The 24,824-nt window shown below is 38.9% G+C and overlaps 1 protein-coding gene across 1 annotated transcript; it reads left to right on the top strand.

Annotated features, from left to right (window-relative positions):
• Positions 1–17,893: 17,893 nt before the first annotated feature.
• ACRALDRAFT_2022159 (uncharacterized protein) lies at positions 17,894–24,745 on the top strand (the record flags this gene model as incomplete). Its single annotated transcript, XM_071020085.1, has 3 exons — positions 17,894–17,902; positions 24,454–24,601; positions 24,726–24,745. 3 exons carry the CDS (start codon positions 17,894–17,896, stop codon positions 24,743–24,745), a joined length of 177 nt encoding a protein of 58 aa, XP_070872848.1.
• Positions 24,746–24,824: the final 79 nt, after the last annotated feature.

The following is a 24,824-nucleotide window of genomic DNA, read 5'->3' as shown; positions in this document are numbered from 1 at the left end:
GTATCCTAGACCCACGTTTAAGCTTTTTACGTTATTTATAGATAGCCTTATATATAGTATAACGTACGGTTTATAGCTCCTATGTTTTGTGTGGGTCCCGCCGGGATATTTTTTACGCGCTCCGGAGCGCGGTACTATCTCTATATACGTAACGGGCGATTAATCCGCTATAGCCCTGTTTATAGTAGGGCCTACCTGCCCTAGTTAACGATATAGGCATATCGGCCTTAGCGGCAAAGCTGCTAGCACCTATTATCGACTAGCTATAAGCCGGGTAGTAAGGCTATTAGGCCCCCTTTATTTAACTCTTATCGTGCTTACTAAAGCAGATAAGGGCTACCTGCGAATAGGGCCGGGTAATATAAAAAGCTTTTGCGTGTGCCCCTGGCCGGATTCGAACCGACCTAACCGCCTCGTGGTTATATACCAGGGCACCACTAGTATGCTATAGGGGTATCCTACGATATATAGCAGTATTATTATTATAAGGAACTTTATAAGCTACGAATAACCGGCGATATAACGCCGATAAAGGTATTCGAATAGTAGGATAATTGTATAGGTTATTAGGCTAGGAGATAAGCAGAAGCGAAGAGCGTGCCTACGATTATTTTAGTCGGCTGCCTCTACGTATTAAGGATAAGATGCGGGAGCGAAAAACCAAACCAGATCAGGCTATAACGCTAGCTTAAGAGGTATAACTATTTTAGGATATAAGTCCTATTAAGAAGGTGAGTAGTAAGCGATCGGATACTAGTTGTAAATGGACCCTATCGAACTTTTAATATTCGGACAGTTGCTCTAGTCGGGGGAGCACTCTAGCGATAGGTCGGCGTATATATGCTAACCTAAGTAAGACCACAGACTTATCGAAGGGGGCTCTCTTAATAGGTTAAAAGGCCTTAGGCTTAGGCCTAGAGCCTTTAGCGTAGCCTAGTACGCGGGCCTTTATAGGTAAGTGCTATAACTATACTAAAAAGAGTTATCGTTCTAAGGACTACTAGAATAATAAGGAACGGCGGATAACCGACAATAGGGCGGTAAAGAGTTATGCCCGTATTAGTAATATACATACTATATATAATAACCTTAATAATAATATTCGGGTTAAGGAACTCTATTTATTAGGAAATAAGTCGGCGTAAACGGGGGGGGGGGGCGAACCTATACTTAATAATTAGCCATCGATCGCTGTAAATAAGGTAATATGATTGATAATAATAATAATGCGCTATAGGAAGCAGATTAAGTTTAGTATAGACTTAGATATCTATACGTAAATAGATATTATTAGCCTGGCGTTAATAGAACGCTATGAGAGGCATAAAGAGGGCTTGTCAAGTCGTGTTATAAGGCTCTGGGCTTCCTACTAGTGCTAAGTACGGGAGCTCAAAGTCTTGTTGTGTAAGCCATAGAGGCCTCTCGTGAAGAGGTTCCAGAGGCTTACGTGCTGACTAACAGGTGTGTTCGTATTCTAAAGGTTCAAGCCAATGATCCACAAGCAGCCCCCTAGGATCAGTCCCCACCTAGCTCGCCGTCTCCAGAAACTAGGACCCTTAAGACTAACCTCCTAGTGCGGCTAGGTGGTAGTTAGAAATATTGCCTCGCGTTAATGGATTATAGACCCAGTGTTAACCTTATTAACCGCCACGCCCTTCCTCTAGGTATTAACTTAACCGGCCCCCTAGAACGTCTTACTTAGGGACTTTCTAAGGTCGAAAAAGGTACCTACGGTTCTATCACGTTATTTATAAAGGCCACCGATAATTAGGGCCGTACTCGTATATATCGTACTTTATTTCGTATTATTAAATTTACTAAAGGTTTATAAGTTCTTTTAGATATCCCTTAGTTAACTACCTATAACCCGTATATCGATTAGGCTAACCGCCTTTAGAATTTTCGTATTAATAAAGAAGATTTTGGATTAGCTACTAGTAAGAGAGGAATAGTGTAAAGCCCTAAGGAAATTAAAAAAGAAAGGAAACGCGCCCGCGTAATTATCCGATTAGTTATGTTAGAAGTGGTCCTAGCTAAGGGAGATACCCTTTATATAGGCCGCGTTATAGTTCCCGATTCTGAATAAGCTATCTCTTCCGATTTAATTCCGCCCGAACCTCCTATCCCTCTAGAGGATATTACCTTTATCTCTAATCCCCTTCCGAAGTTACCTAAGTCCTGCCTACCCAAATAGTATCGAGATTTTATAGACGTTTTCAATATCGTTAAGGCTAGTCGCCTCCTGCTATATTATAGGTAAGACTATGCTATTAAATTAGAAGATAGTTAAACCCTACTATTCGGCCCTATCTATACCCTTACCGAGGAAGAGTTAGAAACTCTGTAATAGTATATTAAAGACGCCTTAGCTAAAGGTTAGATTCGATACTCTACTAGCCCTATTAATACCCCCGTAATCTTTATTCTAAAGAAGGGTGGTAAGCTTTATATTTATATCGATTATAAAGTGTTAGTACTATACCCAGAAAATAAATATATCCATATACGGTATAGTACGATATACGAAACCTCCTATAAGTCAGGGACTTCCTGAGTCCTCTAGGGTTTTCCCGAGTCCCCCAGGGACTTCCTGAGTCCTCCAGGGTTCTCCCGAGTCCCCCAGGGACTTCCTAAGTCCTCCAGGGACTTCCTAAGTCCTCCAAGGACTTCCTAAGTCCTCCAAGGACTTCCTAAGTCCTCCAGGGACTTCCTGAGTCCTCTAGGGTCCTCCCGAGTCCCCCGGGACCCTAGGAGGACCCACGGACCTCCAGGTAGGCCCACGGACCTCTAGGTGGACACATAGACCTTTAGGTAGACCCACAGACCTTCAAGACCTTCGGAGTAACCCACGGACCCTTAGACCTTCGGAGAAACCCATAGACCCTTACCTATACTTCGAGGGTCTGGATACTAAATCAGTAGCTTAAATAAACCGTAGGAAAGGGTTATATATACCAGGCTGCCCGCCTCCCTCTTCCTTTCCTTTCTCTCTCTCTGTATCTTACTTCTATAGTCTTTATAGTCTTCTATAATTTAAACTGCCTCTTTTCCTCTAGATCTTCCTCTTCCGTTCTATCTCTTCGTGACCGTTATAAAGGTTATAAGCCCGGAAAAGCAAAGGAATTTCTAGATCCCCTTTTTCTTTTACCTTTAAAGTCCTTTTTAGGCAATCTCTACCCTAAAATCCACCTCTAAAGCCCTCTTTAGGCCGCCTCTAACTAAATCCACCTCTAAAGCCCTTTTTAGGCTGCCTTTAACTAAATCCACCTCTAACGACCTCTTTAGGCCGCCGGTAACTAAAATCCAACTTAAAGCCCTTTTTAGGCCACCCCCTTTTCCCTTTTTCCCCTTTTCCCTTTTTTCCTTTTTCCGAAAAAACGGAAAAATATTATAGCGGGACCCCGTTCCGAACAGTTAAGTCTTAGTATCCATACCCCCTGCACACCAGCTATACCGCCCTACTATACCCCTCTAAAGGCTATAATATTATATAGCTTATAAACCCTGGTCTCTAAAAAAGAAAAAAACCAATCTCTCCTTCGTGATATATAAGAAACGGCTCCACTTTTTAATATCCGTGACCTATACTACTACGTGGCCCCACTTTTCCCGCTTTAGACCCACTTTTCACCCCTATATTCAGTCCCTCGGGTAATTAGAACCAGAAATCGGGTAATTCTACTTCTCCCCTTCTAATACTAGCAAAAGGGCTACCGTTTTAAAGCTAGGAAGATAACTAACAAGGATTTTATCTCTATAGTCAAGAAACTGCAAGGCAGTACCGATTTTCCTTTCTGGAGGATATCTATACACGCTTATTTTGCCTATAAAGGGAAATTCCTAAACGAAATTTTTGATAAATTGGGCTACGAGTAGTAGGCTATACGCGCGGAAGAGAGGAATATCAAGCAAAAGCTGTTGAATTCGTAGATCCGTAGGATTACTGCTTGTTTCACAAAACGTGAAAAAACGTGTGTGTTAAGAACTAACTTCTGGGATTTCTTCCTGGATCCGGGGCTAGCAAAAGACCCTAAAAGATTAGGTGGCGACTATTACGTTAACAGCCTACGCGGCGGTTGTCACGCCACGTTATTTGCTTAAGTAATAACCAAGATATCGTATTTACGATACCTAGTATATTTATATAATTATTACTTATTATAAGTATAATATCAACAGAAATAACTAAACCTCTACAGAATGCCTCTTAGAAGGAGAAAGAAAACTCTCTAAAAGCTGCTAGTAAAATACTCTCTACCCTTTCTAAAGGACCTCTCGCCTAGGTTTAAGGTCTAGATACGGCCTATAAAGTCTAGGAAAAGCTAAAAGGCCTATACGTAAGGAAAGGCTTTTAAGCTGATTTTAATACCCTAGGAACCTTTTTTAATAATTCCCCCTTAGACTATAAAACCCTCGAATCCTTTCTATATAAGGTTTAAGAAAATCTGCTGGCTCTAGAAAGAAGGGAGATTTCCTTTCCTAATAAGGTGATTTACGCGTGGATTCTTAACGCCCTTAATAAGAGATACGACTCTATTACTAACCAGATTACCTAGTCCCTCCGTTACGATATCTAGAGTTATATACTAGATAAAATCGTTACTAAATTAATAGACGCCTCCCGGAAAATAGAGCGTTCCCTAGTAAATAACACTCTCCTCGTTAAAGGGTCTAAAAAAACCTAGAAAAAGACTAAGGGACTGTTTTATAAGAACTATAAGAAGCCCGGCCACGTCTCCTCTAACTGCTATTTCCTTTACGCATATAAGGCTCCTAAGGGCTGGGTTATAAAGGAAAATACCGGGAAAAAGCAGAACCGGGTCTCTAAGAACACTAAGTCCTCCTCTTCCTCTAGGGGCCGATCTAGGTCCCTAAATCCTTAGTATAAGAAAAGGGAGGACGCTATTATGGCTCTCTTAAAGAACTAACTGCTTTAGACGCTTATAAATAATAAGGATTCTGTGAATATAATCCTTAAAAAGTCACCTAAAGAACCCTAAGAAAAAGAAGATAAATCGATTATATTCGAAGACGTCCTCCCGAACCCGGAAGCCGAGGATATAATGGACGTTAAAGAAGTAAATATAATAACCTAAAATCCCTAGAATACTCTGTATACTAACCTGAATATAGATGGGATAGTTAAAAGGATTTTTAGAATTTAGGCAGAGAATAGGTTTAGTTTAGACTTAAATTTTTATATAGATAGCGGAGCTACCTTTTATATAATAATAAATAAATCTCTTTTCTTTATATATAAAGCTACCACTAGGCTTACTAGTTAGGGAAAAGAAAATATAATAAAGATAATAGGCGTAGGAAACTATATTATAAAGTTTAAAGATACTAGAAAAACACTATTTCTAAAGGAATACCTTTATATTCCTGAACTAGGAACTAATATAATAAGTCTCCTAAACCTCGATAGTAAAGCCAGAGGTTTATTAGGCAATAAATAGCTTATTCGTTTTAAAAACGAAATAGTAAAAGAGTCCCTTTATATATATATAAGAGCTAGACTCTTTGGGGGACTTTACTAGGCCGTAGCTAGGCTAGTTATCCTGAAAGGTGGGAATAAAGAAATTAATATAATAAAGGAGATCCTATAAAGCTTAGAATAAAGAATAAGGAAATAAAGAAATCAGAAAAATCTAGACCTCTAGAAACAAAGAGACTAAAATAATAAGAAAAGAAGCGTAAAAATAAAAGAGACTATATAACTATGGTATAATAGAATAGGCTATATAAACCCTGTTGCCTTAAAAAACCTATATAATAATACCTCTCTTTTTAAGGACTTTAAAGTATTAGAATAAGAAATCATAGATATAAACAGCTATGATGCCTGCCGTCGTAGTAAGGCTATTATACTAGCTAATAAAGATTCGGTTAATAAATATAAAGACTTCTCCCACCTAGAAAAGGTATATATGGATCTCTGCGGCCTAATAGAACCAATGACTTATAATAAGAAGCGCTGGATTCTACTAATTATAGACCGTTCTACCCGGTTCCTCTAGGCAAAATTACTGCCTAATAAATCAGAAGTAACCGTTGTTCTAGCTATAAAAGAGTGGAAAATACTAGTAGAAAATAATAACTACGATATAAGAATAAAAGAAGTAGACACTGATAGTGGAAAGCAGTTTATAAAGGCCTCCTTTAAACGTCTTTTTTAAGGCGTAAAATATAATATAAAACCACTATATATCTATAAGACCTAAGGCTTAATCGAATAAGCTATCAGAACTATAATAGAAAAGGTTCGTAGTCTGCTTTTCCACTCTGGACTACCTCGATACCTATGGGGGGATGCTGTATATTTAGCAGTATATATATATAATAGGACCCCGAATTCAGTTATAGGTTTTAAGACCCCTTTCGAGATGGTTAAAAAGAAGAAACCGAATATAAATAATATTCGGGTCTAGGGCTTTATAGCCTACTATAAAAATAACGACCCGAACCAGAAGAAACTAGATAGTAGAGCTATTCGTGGTGCCCTTATCGGCTTTAACGATTATAACTATAAGATATATAACCAAGTCTTAAGAGGGATCGGTTGGTTTAAAGACGTATATATACTTGAAAATCAGTTTATATACTTTTCTGTTTTAAACCTAAATACTAGTAATATCTCTCTCTAAGAAGAACAGGTTTCTGACCTAGAGCCTTATTAGCTTCTAGAGAAACTATATAATAACAGGTCTTAAAACGACCTTTTAAGTCTATCTAAACTAAAGAAGAAGATAACACTTAGAATAGACTAAGGAGTCTACGAGTAGTAACAGGCTACGATAACTCAGATATAAATACTTGTAATAGACCTGAATATACTGGCCGCTTTAGTATATAAGTTAAAATACCCTCGAGACCGAAGTCAGCTTTTAAAGACTATATATTAGTCGATAATAAAAATAATAGGCGCTTATTATACTTAATAGAAGATACCACTCTTAGAAACCTATAGTTTCAAATAGAGCCTTACTCCCTCTTAACTATAAACTCTCTATTAGACCCAGCTACCTGTAAAAAGGCTATACAAAGCTTAGATAAATCGTAATGGATAGACGCTATAGTAGCAGAAATAACAGAACTAGAAAAAAGAAAGACCTGGGATTTAATAACTATAAAAGATACGCCCCTTAATAAAATAAAGGAAAAATATAACGTCCTAGGCGGACGATAGGTTTATAAAATAAAGCTAAATAATAAAGGAGAACTAATAAAATGTAAAGCAAGATAGGTTATATAAGGCTTTAATTAAGTACTCGGAATCGATTACTTAGAAACCTTTTCCATAACCTGCAGACCCGAAATATATAGACTTGCCTTTCTATTAGGCGTTTCCTTAGGCTGGAAATTCAGGCAGTTCGACGTAATAAACGCCTTCGTATATACTGATATAGATACTCTAATATACACCGTTTAACTAACGGGTTTTAAAAAATAAGAAGGGAATAGTATAACCATCTATAAGCTAAATAAAGCTTTATACGGCCTAAAACAGAGCCCTAGACTCTGGTATAACTCCCTAGTTAAAGTTCTAACTAAACTAGGCTGTATAGTCTCCGAGTTTAATAAAGGACTCTTTATATATTATAATAAAGGAGACCGAGCCATATTCCTCTGCCACGTAGATGATATCGTGGTTATAAGTCTTTTAGATACTATAATAGATCACTTTTATAAAGAGGTGTCTAAAGATATTTTACTAAAAAACTTAGGTGAAGTATATACCTTTCTAGGCAATAAAATAAATATAAATATAACTAAAAAGACACTCTCTATAAGCTAACTACCATATACGAATAAAATACTAGAATGGTATAATAAACGAGCTCTTAAAAAGGTAGATACCCTATGTATTTATAAACAGGTCCTAATACTAAACCCTGAATAGGCGTTAAAAGAAGATATAAAGAAATATTAATAAGAAGTAGGAGCTTTACTATATCTAGCTCTTTACTCCAGGCCCGATATAACCTACGCTGTAAATAAGTGTGCCCGATATATAAGTAATCCCTCGAAGGAACACTTTATGACACTAAATAGAGTCTGGGCCTATATAAACGCATATCCTAATATAGGTCTTCTATATAACTGTAAAAGAGATAACCTATATATATACGGTCACTCTGATGCCAGCTTTTTAGATATTCTTGAAGATAGAACGTCTACCTTAGGATATATATACTGCGTAGGAATAAATAATCCTATTAGCTGGACCTTATCGAAACAGAAAGTCGTTGCTTTATTAATAATAGAAGCCGAATATATGGCTCTAACCGAGGCTATAAAAGAAGGAATCTATATATATAATCTATATACTGAACTTATAGATAACCTTAATATAAGATTCAGTAATAATAAACCGAGGATTCCTACTATTCTTATAGATAGCGAGAGTGCTAAAAACGTCGCTGAAAACCCGGAATTTTATAAAAGAGTAAAGTATATCGATAGATAGTTTTACTTCTATAGATAATAATTACAGGAAAATAATATAAAGGTAGTGTATATAAATACTAAATATAATATATCCGATATAATAACTAAAGGGCTACTAAAAGAGACTTATAATACACTCTGCGGCTATCTAAATCTAGGTTATAAAGACGATATACTACCCGAATATAACCTACCACCTTATAAAGAAATAAAAGAACTTAAATACTAGGTTTTTTACCTATAGACAGGTTTTCCTATAATAAAATTAAAAGGGTTTTTTAACTTTTTCCCTACACTATAACAAAGATAGAGGTTTTCTTTTTTTTTCCCTCGCCTTAAAAGTATATAGACTAAGAAATAACCAGCTAAGCTGCACCTATTATATAGGAGTCAGCTTACGGGGGGGTGTTAGTACTATACCCAGAAAATAAATATATCTATGTATGGTATAGTACGATATACGAAACCTCCTGTAAGTTAGGGACTTCCTGAGTCCTCCAGGGTCCTCCCGAGTCCCCTAGGCATTCCTGAGTCCCCCAGGGACTTCCTGAGTCCTCCAGGGTCCTCCCGAGTCCCCCGGGACCCTAGGAGGACCCACAGACTTTCAGGTAGGCCTACGGACCTCTAGGTAGGCCCACGGCCCTCTAGGTGGACCCATAGACCTTTAGGTGGACCCACGGACCTTCAAGACCTTCGGAGTAACCCACGGACCTTTAGGACCTTCGGAGAAACCCACAGACCCTCACCTATACTTCGAGGGTCTGGATACTAAATCAGTAGCTTAAATAAACCGTAGGAAAGGGTTATATATACCAGGCTGCCCGCCTCCCTCTTCCTTTCCTTTCTCTCTCTCTGTATCTTACTTCTGCAGTCTTCACAGTCTTCCACAATTCAAACTGCCTCTTTTCCTCTAGATCTGCCTCTTCCGTTCAATCTCTTTGTGACCGTTATAAATAAAGGACTTATTAAGATTACTTATAAAGATTATACCCCCCTCCCCTTAATTTATAAGATTATGGATCGCCTATCTAAAGCGAAAGTATATACTAAATTAGATTTAAAAGATATCCATTATAGGCTATGTATAAGAGAAGGTCATAAGTAAAAAACTGCTTTTGGTATTAAATATAGTTATTTTAAGTATTTAATTATGCCTTTGAGACTTTATAATACCCCTAGAAGTTTTTAATAACATATTAATAAGGCACTACACGGTCTTATTGATACTATTTATATTATTTATTTAGATAATATTTTAATTTATAGTTTAGATAAGGATACCCACCGCGTGTATATACGCGAGGTCCTCTAGCGGTAAAGAGATTAGTCTTTATACGCGAATCCAGAAAAGTGTGTCTTTAAATATTAGGAAGTGGAATTTCTTAGTTTTATTTATAAGCCCGATAGTGTCTATATAGACCCTTAGCGGGTAACAGCTATTCGTGAGTAGGAGGAGCTAAAATTCTGTTAATAAGATATAGGTTTTTATTAGTTTTACTGGTTTCTGCCGTCGCTTTATTAAAGGATACTCTAAGATAGCTAGGCCACTCCCCGACCTAGTAAAAGGGGGTGGCTAGGTAAGTAATATATACTAACCGTATATATGTCTGGCTAGCCAGTACTATAGGACCTACGAGAAAATTTAAGTAAGGTAACCTTAGGGTATAATAAATAATATATAAATAGGATAGATTCTCTAAAGGAGAGGGCGAGGTTCCTGCTCTGTATATCTACGGGGGAACCTCGGACTATCTAAGGCTAGGCGTCATAGTGGGTATAGTGCTAGGACGGTGCTAGCGCTGGTCTAGCGCTATACTGGTTTAGGGCTAGTATAAGGCTAGCACTAATCCAGCGCTATACTAGTTTAGTGCTCGTATAGTGCTAGCACTAATCCGGAGCTATACGGTTTATGTCCTAGTATACTGCCGAATAGTGGTGCGTAGTATATGCCCCGGGAGAGATAAAGCCCTGTGTCCTGCGGGCTTCCCTTCGGCGTATAGTCTACGTTATCTAACTTGGACTCGGCATAGCCGATTATTGTACTAGTAATAGGTTATAGACGGTGTTAGGGTTAGTCCTATTTTAGCCGAAGCCAAATACTTAAGAAAATATATAATAGCGATTTATAGTATAGTTTCCTAACTCTGTTAGGGTCTGTTTATAGTATTAGTAACTATACCCGGCCGCCCGTCCCTATATTATATAATTACTAACCCGGCACTTAGTAAAAATAAAAAAGAACGACTAAATAAAAACGATAAGTATCCTCCTAGCCCTGCTTTTTAATCGACTTCGGCGGGGTTAGCGGCGTGTTAGGGCTTCCGGGATAGTCTATTAGCAGGGTTCTAGATACCCGGACGGTACCGAATTTCGAAATTATAAACAGCTAATTCCTCTAACTAGCGGGTATACTATACCTTAATATAAGGCTTATTTAATAGGTAGCGATAATTTAAATAGTTAGTAAGGACTTCGACTAGGGTCTAGGTATAGGCTATATAGTATCGCTAATAACAGAATACTTTATAAATAGCTATAAGCTTAGTATTAGAGGTTAGGTAGTTTAACTTAGCTCCTTAACGCTTACGAGAGAAGAACGTAACGGGTCGCTAAGTACGGTCCTCTAGTTAGCTAATAACTACGCTAATTACGAAGTTAGAGGCGTCTAGCTCGATTCGAATAGGAAGACGGGGGTCGAAATAGCGGAGGACGGGGGCGTCTTAGAACGTATCTCGGAGCTTCTTAAAAAACGCTTTTTATTTATCGAAAAGGGTAAAGACCCCTAGCTAACCACCCCCTTTTAATAAGTCAGTAAGTGGCCTAGCTATCTTAGAGTACCCCTTAATAAAGCGGCGGTAAAACCTAGTAAAACTAATAAAAACTACACCTTATTAATAGAATTAGACTCCTCCTACTCGCGAATAGCTTCTACCTATATAGGGTTTATATAAACACTATTAGGCTTATAAATAAAACTAAGAAACTCTATTTCCTAACACTTAAAGACACACTTTTCCGGATTCGCGTATAAAGACTAATCTCTTAACCTCTAGAGGACCTCGCGTATATATACGCGGTAGGTCTTCTTATCCGAGCTATAAATTAAAATATTATCTAAATAAATAATATAAATAATATCTATAAGACCACGTAGTGCCTTATTAAGATATCGCTAAAAACTAGTAGGGGTATTATAAAGTCTAAAGGGTATAACTAAATACTTAAAGTCACTATACTTAGTATAAAACGCAGTTTTCTACTTATCCCCTTCTCTTATATATAGCCTATAATAGGTATCTTTTAAATCTAACTTAGTATATACCTTCGCTTTAGATAAGCGATCTAAAATCTTATAAATTAAGGGGAGGGGGGTACGATTCTTACGAGTAATCTTATTAAGTCCTCTATAATCGATATAAAGACAAAGCTTACCTCCTTTCTTTGGGATAAAGAGTATAGGGGTATTAGCAGGGCTAGTAGAGTTTCGAATCTAATCTATAGCTAAAGCGTCCTTAATATACTATTATAGAGTCTCTAACTCTTCCTTAGTAAGGGTATAGATAGGACTAAACAGTAAAATCTAACCGTCTTCTAACTTAATAGCGTGGTCCTACCTATAATATAACGGGAGGCGATTAGCCTTAATAACGTTAAAAACGTTTATAAAATCTCGATACTATTTAGGTAAAAAGGACTTAGGGGACTACGGAAGGGCGTTAGAGGTAACGTCCTTTAGGGGGATATTAGGTTCGGGGAAAATAGAATCGGAACGAGTAAGGGGTGGAACAGAATCGGAACGGGCAGCTAGGTCGGAATCAGGAATAATAACACGGCCTATATAAAGGGCATCCTCCTAGGGGGTCACTACTAAGTTAACTAATCGGATAATTATATAGGCGCGTTTTCTTTCTTTTTTAATTTCTTTAGGGCTTTAGACTATCCCTCTTTTATTAGTGGCTAATCTAAAGTCTTCTTTATTAATACGAAAATTCTAAAGGCGGTTAGCCTAATCGATATAAGGGTTATAGGTAGGTAATTAGGGAATACCTAGAAGGACTTAAGAACCTTTAGTAAGGTCGATAATACGGAATAAAGTGTGATATATACGAGTATAGCCCTAATTATCGGTAGCCTTAATAAATAAAGTAATAAAACTATAGGTGTTTTTTTCGACTTCGGAAAGTCCCTTATTTAGATATTCTAGGGGACTAGTTAGGTTAATAGCTAGAGGTAAGGCGTGGCGGTTAATAAGGTTAATACTGGCTCTATAATCTATAGACATAAGATATTATTTCTAACTACTACCTAGCTATACTAGGAGATTAGTCTTAAGGGTCCTAGTTTCTAAGGAGGATAAGCTAGGTAAGGACTAATCCTAGGGGGCTACTAGTGGATTATTAGCTTAAACCTAACTAACGACTTATTTCTTCGAATTAATAGGCTAATCGTTAGGATTAGATTAAGGCGGGGGTATATAGCGGGTAGGCGGAGTATAAGTATTATATAGTCGATAATTACTATTACCGGGGGTATTAGAAGCGGAGGTATTAGCGGAAGACGAATTAGCTAATTTAGAGTATATAGACTTATAATAACCGAACTAATAATAATAATAATATTCGATTTCTAAGAGGGGCTAGCGTTTAGTAGATCCTTAGGAGGGACTCTCCGTGGATAAGGTAGTAGGAGGACTATTAGAAGAAGGCTAAGCAGAAGTGGAGGTAGATAGGGTAGAGGCGGATAAGGCGATAGGGGTAGAGGCAGAGGGCTAAGAGGATCGTGAGCTATTATTAGTAGCTACGCCTTAACGGAAAGCTGGATAATAGGCTAAGGGGCGGCTAAAGGTAAGCGACTCGACCTTTATTAACCGGGATAAATTAACTTTAGCTTAACGAGCTAAAACGTTAAGGTGCTTATAATCTCGAGGGAGGCCACTAATAGTAATCTAATCGCGAAGGGGCGTTAATAGCTTTATAAGAATAAGCTATATACGCTATTTATTAGGGAACTCTAAGGAGACTTTATTAAATAAAGAGTCTAGTTAATTAAGGAACTAGCTATAAAACTAATTAAGGCGTTATATAGACTAATCTAAAAAGAGCTATTCCGTAATAGATATTTTATAAGTATCGTGGTCTATTAGTTAGCTAATAAGGAATTTATAAATATCGACTTATTAAGCGGGCTTCCCCCCTTTTATAGGGTTATAAACTCTCTGCTAGTAGGCACGCTACCTAGACTTTATTAAAGGCGGGAGATACCTATTAATAAAGTATACTTTCTGCCTCTTAGTAGTAAAGTAACGATAATCTAAATTAAACCTTTCTTATAGCTCCTCCACGAAGGTCTAGAACTGATTATAGGACTTACTATCCTACTTCGGATTAGGGTAATTAACTTTAGCCTAATTATTATGCTTATACCGTGGCGATAATAAACGACCTTGACTAAGGGGTAAAAAGGAGTCTTAATAGCGACGACGCTTCCGGTGGTCGGCTAGTGGATAGTTTTATCTAGGTCTTCCTTATATTATAGATAACGTAGCTTTTCTTCCCGTCTTTCTTTATCTTTTCGGCTAGTAATCTATAATAGGAAAGCTTCTAATTATTTATTAATAAGCTCTTTAGGGGGAGTATCCTCCTACTAAGGATTATAATACCCGATAAAATAATTAAGTAGGACCTAAGCTTAGGGTCTAGGGCTAGCCGGGGGTAAGGAAGCCTTTCTTCCTTTCCCTTTTAGACTTCTTAATAATAGGTTAGAATACTTAACTTAGGGAGGGCGAGCCGCTCTTAAGGACTCTCCCTAAATATAATAAGTAGGTAAAGGACGGAACCGTTCTGCTAGACGATATAAGGACGGTATAGTAGCGATATTAGTAAGACTAAGGGTTCCTAGGGATTATCTATTAGGAGGTAATAGATAGGAGGCTACTATAACGGTATTACTGTTAAAGTCTTCGGGGTCGGAAGGCGGGTCGCTAAGTCTAGAGCTCTTAGGTTTCGGTTTAGGACTAGGAGGGATAGCGTCTAGGGCCTATATTATAATAAAAGGCGGGTTCCTACTAAGAGGATAACTAGTAAAGTGCCTAATCGAAGTCTACTAATAGCTTCCGATAATTATTATACCCGTATAGAAAGGGAGAATAAATAAAATATTATAGGATTTAAGTAAGGAGTAAAGGAAGCTATTATAAGACAAATAAGCAGGCCTACTAATAGACTAAGGGAGGGGGTATTATACTAAGATTATTCGTTAACTTTCTTTAAGAAGATATAGGCATAAAGACCTTTACTTATAGACCTCTGGGTGCCACTTAATAAGAAGGTATTAGTTATATAATCTCCTCTTAGAGTAACTAAGGGACCTTCGTAAATAAGGTAGCCTTGCTATAAAGGCTACCACTCCCTCTATATACTCTAAGCTAGCTCTCGTATTCTGAATACACGATAAGCCTTCTCTAAACACGAAGCTACCTAGTAGTTAATATATAAGCCTCTAGAACCTCTTTATAAGAGGCCTCTATAGCTTACGCGATAAGCTCGTACTAAGCACTAGTAGGAAGCCTAGAGACTTATAACACGAATTAATAAGACCTCTTTATGCCTCTTATATCACGATAGTATTATATTTAGTGCACTACTCTTTAAAGGTAGTCCGGCGATAGTAATATAGTATACGATACAGTTCTTATCGCTAAACAGGGTAATAATGCGGAAATACCCCTTAGATATAAGCCTAGAACTATCTCTTCCGTTTCTAAACTAACGGGTAAACTCCTCTCGAAGTTCTTAGTCCTCTAATCGGTATACGTCTATAGGGTATACGGTAATATAGAATATCGTATTAGGGGGCATAGAGTTATAATAGGGTTAGTTAATAAGGTTATATAATATAATTATTATTGAGGAGTTAGTAGGGGGTAATAGTAAACTTATAATAGGAAAATAGAACTTAATGGATATATAGGCTAGTTATAATTAGGAATAGCTAAACGGAAATACAGTTAGACGATAATTATAAACGCTTAACTATAAGTAAAAGATAAAAGAAAATAATAAAGCTATAGGCGGTAAAAAGAAATCTTTTATTTTTGAGCCAGCTATACTGATTTACGTCTACGCTTAGGCTACATAGCTAGTAAGGCTTCTATTCTTAGTAGTTTAAGCTTAGATAGTGTTATTCTTTCTATACTAATTATACCCTCTAAAGGAGTATCCGTTATTAAGGGGGCTAGTTCTTTAGCTTTAGACTAGCTCCGCAGCGATACTAAATTGGTCCCTTTAGTTCTTTAGAGCTTACTAGGCTCGGGTTTTTTAACTTCTTTTACTCCCTTTAATACGAAACAAAGCACCTCTAAAGCTCTTTAACGTTTTTTGAATACCTCCACTAAATCCGAAGCTTCTATTATATCTAGCGGTATCTAGATATTCCACTAGTCCGGCCAGTCCTTTTATCGAATAAGGTACTCGGTCCGTGGCCTGCCTCTTCCTTTACGAGTAGTCCGTTTATCTTAAGATAGCCCCGATCTTATAGTGCTTATATAGGTCCCGCTATTACTCTTAGTCCTTGTCCTATATATAATAGGTCACGTGGTGTCTAGTGCCTTTATAAACCTAACTATTTAGAGTTAAGTAATACTAATATATAACGAGATAATCGCAGACATGTCGGTATATAGTCGGACCGATAGCCGCGTATAGACCACCGATCCGAACCTGTCTCTATACGCGTATTAAGGGATTAGTTTAATCCCTTAAGTTGAACTCTTGGTTCAAAGTGAGCGCTTAGTTAACGAATATACTACGATCACTCTGTGATACTAAGCTATCGAGCCTTTTTTATAATATCTTTTCCTTAACTGAAATCCACGGACTTTCCTTTCGTTATACTTCTTTAACTTCTATACCTTAAGGTAGTTAGGCTAAAGATACCACTAAGAAGGACTTAAGGAATAAGCGTCCCCCTAGGGGGAGCTAGTGAAGCGGACGCCGGGCAGGAGGCGCCCGTTATACCTAAACTAATAATAATGGTACCTAAGCAGGGACCGGATAAAAACAAAAATAAGGGGTTAACAGATACGCCGGTTACGCTTAGTCCTACAGATAGTGGTTCGGAGGCTAATTAGCGATCTATCGCCGACCCTTTAACGTTCATGTAAAAGGCGTTAATTACGATATTTTCGTAGTATCTTTAGTAATAAAGCGAGATTAATCGAGTAATTATAAAGAAGCTCGCCGAATAATCGGCGCCCCGGCGCGATTACGAAATACCGCTAGTATATAACTATAAGCTAATTAGAGAGTTATCCACGGTTATAGAAATCGATAATTAGTTAGTAGCGATTAAGGCTAGGAACTAGTTTAGACCTAGTGCTCTAATACTATAGCAGATTGAATAGGCTTTAATAAAGCTTAAATATACCTTCTAGATATCCTAGTGGCACTATGCTAGGAAGATCGCTAACCTGAATTAGAATAATTTTATAGTGTGTATTTAGCGGGAGTATCTATCTCGGGATATATAACGGTACTATTACTATAAGGAACTTCGTAAGCTATAAATAACCGGCGATATAACGCCGATAAAACTATTCGAATAATAGGATAACCTATATAGGCTATAAGGCTAGGAGATAAGCGGAAGTAAAGAGGGTGCCGCGTGCCTATAATTATTTTAGCCGGTTACCTTTATATATTAAGGATAAGATATAAGAATAGAGAACCGAATTAAACGAGGCAGTGATACTAGCTTAAGAGGTATAGTTATTCTAAGATATAAGCCTTATCGAGAAGGCGAGTAGTAAACGATCGGATACCGGTTATAAAAGGACCCTATCGAACTTCTAGTATTTAGATAGTCGCTTAAGCCGGGGAAGCACTCCGGCGACTAGTCGGCGTACGCCCGCTAAGCCAGGTAAGGCAGACTTAAAGGGGGCGCCTCTAACGGGTTAAAAGGCCTTAGGGTCGGGCCTAGAGCCTTTATAAGGAGTACCGGTATTTATACGCCCCCTGTTCGGTATTTGCTGTCCACTTAACCCCAAATAAGAAGGTAACGCGAGCGCGTGCATAAGCAAGATCTTGGCTATAAATGTTACGTACCTGTACACGTTAGAGTAGGTAATTAGGATTACGTGGTGTGTGTAATAAGGTCACGTAACCAGGGTATCAGGATTCCGCGGTATATAATAAGGTCACGTGACTAGGGCATCAGGATTACATAGTGTGTGATAAGGTCACGTGACTAGGGCATCAGAATTATATAGTGTGTGTAACAGGGTACCTAGCGTAAGGACATTATATATTCTTAATGCCTTAGGGTTAATAAATACAGAGGCAGAAACAGTAGTGATTTAGTGGCTTAAGATATCTGGTTTTGATTACAGAGATTAAGGCTTGTCGTGAGGTACAGGTACGCAGTATATGCGGCCAAGATCTTGCTTATGCACGCGGTCGCGTAACCTTCCAAAAATGGATTAAGTGGATAACAAATAGTAAACCGGGGGCGTATAAATACCGGTACTCCTTTATAAGCGTAGGCTAGTACGCGCGCTATTATAGACGAGTGCTATAGCTATAGTAAAAAGGGTTATTATTCTAAGGACTGCTATAATAATAAGGAATAGTGGATAATAGCTAATAATAGAGCGGTAAAGAGCCGCGCCCGTATTAATAATATACACGCTATATATAATAAGCTTAATAATAATATTCGGGTTAAAAGACTTTATTCGTCGGGAAATAAGTCGGCGTAAATAAGGGGGCCGAATCTATGCCTAATAACCGGCCGGCGATCGCCGTAGGCAAGGTAATAAGATTAATAACGATAGTAATCCGCTATAGGAAGGATATCGAGTTTAGTATAGATTTAGATACCTATACGCAGGTAGATACTATTAGTCCGGCGTTAATAGAACGCCTAGTTTTAAAACCGCTTTTATAGGTCGAGACTCTAGAGATTAAAGGCTTTAATAATAGCCCGGCGAGGGTTCGTAGAGCGTATAGGCTAGCTTTTTATCTACTAGACGTAGAAGGATAACCATGCCTATTAAAAAGGGTCTTCTTATATACGGATTAACCTAAGGGTACTAGATAATTACTACTCTTAAACGATAATATAGGTTAATAGGGTATTATAATCGATACGGCTCGCTAACTATTTATTTACGGGCCGATCTTAATTATAAAGCCTAAGCTATAGGCTTACGAGGTTATTAAGAAGCGGGTAAAGGCGTATATTATATATATCGCTACTACTAGTATTATTATACTAAGGACGCTAGATATAACTATTCTATCTATAAATAAGGATAAGGTAATAGATAAACTAGTCGTTGAATTACCGCCGGAAATCGCCGACTATTAGGATATATTTTCGGAATAAGCCGCAAAGGAGCCGCCCTTACTAAAGGAGCACCGGTATTTATATGCCCCCTATTCGGTATTTGCTATCCACTTAATCCCTTTTTAGAAGGTTACGCGACCGCGTGTATAAGTAAGATCTTGGCCATATATACTGCGTACCTGTACCTCACGACGAGCCTTAATCTCTGTAACCAAAACCAGATATCTTAAGCCACTAAATCACTACTGTTTCTGCCTCTGTATTTATTAACCCTAAGGTAGTAAGAATATATAATGTCCTTACGCCAGGCACCTTATTATATACTATATAATCCTAATACCCTAGTCACGTGACCTTATTATACACACCACGTAATCCTAATGTCCTAGTCACGTGACCTTATTATACTACGTAATCCTAATGCCCTAGTCACGTGATCTTATTATATATATTATATAATCCTTATACCCTAGTCACGTAACGTTATTATATATTATATAATCCTGATTACCTACTCTAACGTGTATAGGTATATAACATTTATAGCTAAGATCTTGCTTATATATACGGTCGCGTAACCTTCTAAAAATAGATTAAGAGGATAGCAAATACCGAACAGGGGGCGTATAAATACCGGTACTCTTACTAAAGGACGCCGAATACACGATTAACTTATAAAACGGGAAGGAACCAGTTTTCGGGCCGTTATATCCTTTATCTCGAGCCTAGCTAAAGGAGCTAAAAAAGTATATCGCCGAAGGGATAATAAGCAGTTATATCTAATAGTTAATAAGCTGTATAGGCTTACCGGTATTATTTATGCCTAAGAAGGACGGTAGCTTATGACTCTGCGTCGATTATTGAGGGTTAAACGCTATAATAATTAAGAATAGGTACCCTTTACCCTTAGTTAGTAAGCTATTAGATAGGCTTACTAGGGTGAAATACTTTTTAAAGGTGGATATCCGAGATATCTATTATAGGATCCGGATTAAGAAAGAAGACCGCTAAAAGACGGCGTTTAGAACGCGATATGGCCACTATAAGTATATGGTTATACTATTCGGGCTAATAAATACTCTAGCTACTTTCTAAGCGTACGTGTTAGGTATTTATGCCGCAAGACCCCGAAAAGCCCGATAAGCCTATTAGGTATATTCGCAGAGCTATGTCACACACTGCTCCGAATACGGCGGTACTTCTATTAGATGTATCATAGTGCTTTTCCCCCTCTTTTGCCTATATATTTGATATCTTAGACTGGTACTCTTTTATAGTCTATAATGAATATAAGTTATACTTCGTACGATATTAGTATTCTAACAGTTATACGCCCGGCGCTCTAGTAATATGCCTCTATTCCGGTCGATATAATAGTTATAGGCGTTATAGCCTCTCCCTCTTCTGCCTCTCTTTAAAGCCCTCTTTTTAAAGCTCTTAATCGTTACGATAAAGCCTCTTTTTAAGGTCCCATTCTGTTATGGATAGAGTCGTCCACCAGTCCGTCCGCCTACCCATTATCACCAACCCCTTTAACCGCCTCCTTCTCCTTCTCCTACTCCGTCCAATCAACCGCTCTTCCACGCCGTCACAATCACTTCGGTTAGACTAACCTCTTCCAAGGACTGGTACTAGTAGTATCTGCGTGTAATAGAAGTCGCCCTCTTTAAGAAGGTCACGATGGTCGTGGATCCGGATCTTGACGATACTAAACGTCCGAAACGCCTCTAAAAGGTTAGCCCCCTTACTAAAAGCAAAGATAATAAAAATTAGGATTAAAGATATAAGCTATAGCTCTTTGTCTATAACGAATATAAGCAGGAAAAGGCCGCGATAAAGGCGGTACTAGACTATATTACTACCACCATGGACCGGAGCCTCGCGGAGTCCTTGACCGGTAAAGACGACCCGAAAAGGATCCTGCGAATGCTAAAGGCATGTCTTAAACCCACTAACCCCGCCTAGTGGTTATTTATTAAGCGCTATTAGGACGCTTATATATAATCTATTAGAAAGATACCTTACTAACGCTGGCTTAACGACTTCCGTAAATTATATAAAGAGGTAAAGACGTATTAGGTTCGCGCGATCGATTCGAAGATAGACTAGCTTAACGGAATTTTTAATACGATCGGATCGATTTCCCCGGAGTAGTGGGAAGCCCGGTTTTCTATAATACTAATAGAAGAAGACGAGGCTAAACTACCGGATATTAAGACCGTTATTAACGAATATACTACCTGGTTACGTTATAGGCATCCTCTGCGTTTGGATCGGAAGCCGGGATCGTTATCGTTCTATATAGTTATATTCCTAGGAAAAGGTAAAGAAGGTTAGTAACCGGATCGTTAAAAGGATCGTAAATAGGGTGCTAAGAGGGAATTCATCTATAATTACCGTATAGCCCGGAAGACCTATACCCACTATAAACTAATTTAGACCTACCTGAATATTAACCCGGCCCGAAGAGGGAAGACCTTTAAGCTATCTAAGGAGACGGAAGAACGCTATAACCGGATTATCGCTAGCTAGGATAACGAACGCCGAAAGAGGTTCTAAAGTAACCTTAAAAAGGACGCCGAAAGTAAGGGAAATAAGGGTTAATAAAAGTCACCCTCGAAAGACCCTTCTAAGGATTTATCTAATTTCGTGGCCACTGGGGGCGCTGCTTCGGACTCGGATTCGGATAATAGAACCGGATCGTACGGTATATATAGCTTTTTATTAACCAGAGCCATTGACGGACCCTTTAAAAACAAGCTATTAGTTAATTCCGGCACTATAAGGCATATCACTAATAAGCGTCACCTTCTAGAAGACTATTAGCCCGCGGAAAAGCTTATAACGTCCGATACTAGTAGAGGAGAGTCGGATCCGGTTACTAGATTTGGAACCATAAGGCTATAAGTTAAAGATCAGGATCGTTAGCCGTATACACTGATTTTAAAGGATATAGTGTATATTAAGGGATATCCTATAACCCTTATATTAGCCCTCCGCCTACTTCTAAAAGGATCGCTTATTACCGGTAGATAGGCGTTATAAATTAAGGAAAAAGGTAGGACCATTACCCTGCCTTTAAAAAACGTGGGAGGTTAGTTTACCCTCTAACTAACGAAATAATAGAGCTTTTTTAATAGCTCGAGAGCCCCGATTATAAGCATCGCCGACGCTTATTTATAGCACGAGAGGCTAGGCTATATAAGCACCGAAGCCCTTAAATACATTACGACCGCCTATATAGGCGGCATAGTCTCTAGAGGGGACTTTCCCCTTATAATAGAGTGCGAGAGCTGCTCCGGTAGTAAGGCCCGGAGGCTAGTATCACGATAATCGCCTAACCACCGGCCCACGCGCCCTCAGCAGCGTATAGATATCGATATCTTCTTTAACGACGAGTCCTTTAATAGCCTTACTGAGCTAATACTATACCACTGCCCTTATATACATTTTATCGTGGGGGACTTCCTAAAAGACCTTAAGTCAGCCTTTCTATCGGTAACGTCTTTCGAGCTACGTACGGTAAGGCAGTATTATTATCCTATTATAGTAATACGCCTAGATAATAAACGAGCCCTATAGAGTAACCTTAATAACTGGGCTTATACTAAAGGGATCCTGATTAAGAGGTCGTTGCCTAATATAGCCGTATAGAATGCCGGAGCGGAACGCCACGGGGCTATTATATACACTATTACCCGGGCCCTCGTTATCGCCTCCGGCTTCTAGTATAATATATAGCCGGAGATTGTCGCCGCCGCGATATACCTGTATAACCTAATTCGACGCCGTGACCTCGGGTAGAAGTCGCCGAAGGGTTATATAGATAAGTGAGTTAATAAGATAGGCATCGAACGTATTACTAGCACCCCTTTAATCGGTTACCTAAAGAGGTACGGTTACTATGCCTATCTATTAACTACTAACTATTAACGTGGTCGCTGGAAGAATAATAAGCTCGTGGAGAGGGCTTATATCGGTTATCTGATCGGTTATAAGAGCACTAATATTTATCGGATTTAGGTGCTAAAGCTCGGAAGGGTCCTATATATAAGAGACGTTAGCTTTAATAAAAAGATCCTGTATAAGGATCGTGACGTGGACCCACCTATTCTAATAGAGCTTTTTAAAGATCTTAACTTACCTAACGATACCGAAAAGGACGCCCTAGAAACCGTTAGCGTGATACCGGTATACGATCAATTCATAGTAATATAGTAGAATACGACGATAGAATCGTTCTAGGATATTAGGAGGCCGGAACAGCTTAAAGCAATTAAAAGAGCTGTAGCTGTTAAAGCAGTTAAAGTAGTTAAATAAGTTGAACAGGAAGAAGTTAAAGTAGCAGCTCTTAAAGTAATACAAAATTCGACTCCCTCGCCTAATTCTAGGGGGGTAGATAAGTTATAATAGTGATCGTAGCCGCCTAAAACGGCAGCTATAGTGGCCACCGAGGTTACTCCTTCTGCTATAGAGCAGCCGGCCCGAGCTTAGGGCTCTGCTATAACGCCGGCTATAATTACTACTATAATCACCTCCAAAACCTCTCGTATAATAACCTCTCCTAAAGCAACGCCCTCTTCTTCTTTTTCCCCTCCTATAACAACGCCTCCAGCTTCACGTTAATTAACGCCTACAGCAGCTATTGCACCTGCTGCTATAATAGCTGCTCGGTAGCCGGCTCCTCCGGCTAAGCCTCTAGCTCCCATAACGTTAGCAGCAACTACTACCGCTACCTCTAACGATAATTCCGATAACTGCGATAACGATATTAACTCGGATAAAGATTCTTCCGATTCCGATAACTCTAACGATACTATTACGCCTGCCGACGGCGCCGCCGGCGCCGTCAGCACCACCACGGCCTTAGGTTTATTATCCCCTAATCAGTTAGTTCTAGAGGATAAAATAACGGCTACTGCCATGGCTACCGTAACGGCAGCCCCGGGCCCCTCCACTACTCCTACAGCAGCTACTTAACAGCTCCCTCTACCGGCTACCTCTTTAACGCCGGCTAGCCCTCTATCTTCGGACTATCTAGCGCCGGATACCCGTCTATCCTCGTCCACGGCGGGTACCCTATCTCTAGCTACTACCATGCCGGTAGCCTCCTCTCGGCTATAACATAACCGCCGGCCACTATAACGATATACCGACTCTGCCTTTCTTTATCTTAACCGCTTCGATATACTAAAGAAGCCACTACTACGCTGCGATATACCCGAAGAGCCGTCTAATTAGAGCCAGATAATAAGGTCTTTATATAGAATATAGTGGGTTATAGCCGCCTCTAAAGAGGTACGGGCCCTCGTTAAGATAGGCACGTTCAAAGCAGTAAAATAGTATACTATCGTTCCGAGCCGCCCTTTAGATCTAATATAGGTATTTAAATATAAGGTTAATCTAGAGGCAGGATATTCCGACTGTACCACTTGGATATTCCGACTGTAGTTCCGGTAGCCCCACTTTTTTGACTAATCAACCTTTACGTCCTAGACCTTACGAAGTACACACACACACACACATAAAGTTACGATCACTAATTTAACCTATAATTACGCGTAACCTTAATCTGCTTTAATTAATAACGCGATTACGCTTCTACTACCTATTTCCTTGCCTTATAATAACAACAACAACAATAACAATAACAATAAGAACAATAATAATAATAATAATAATAATAATAATAAGGCGATATCCGTGGGCGTGGGCGTGGGCGTGGGCGTGGGCGTGGGCGTGGGCGTGGGCGTGGGCGTGGGCGTGGGCGTGGGCGTGGGCGTGGAAGAGGTCGTAGAAGAAAGAGGTCGCGGAAGAAAGAGGTCGTGGAGCTGTTATTGCTAGCGGAGGTCGCGGAGCTATTTCTTCTACGATCGGCTTTAATCGAACGCTTATCCGTTAATTATAGCAACAACAACAACAACAACAAGAGGAGCAGCAGCAGGAGTAGGCTGGATGTATAAGGATGAATAACAGGGAACTGGATTCTATAAAGAGGCTCTGATTAGTGGTAAATAGATACGAAATAG

This window comes from Sodiomyces alcalophilus (genome assembly GCF_042370955.1).
Source record: "Sodiomyces alcalophilus JCM 7366 unplaced genomic scaffold ACRALscaffold_7, whole genome shotgun sequence".
Taxonomy (NCBI): Eukaryota; Fungi; Ascomycota; class Sordariomycetes; order Glomerellales; family Plectosphaerellaceae; genus Sodiomyces; species Sodiomyces alcalophilus.
Note: the sequence above shows the minus strand (reverse complement) of the source record. Positions and strands in the feature narration are given on the sequence as shown.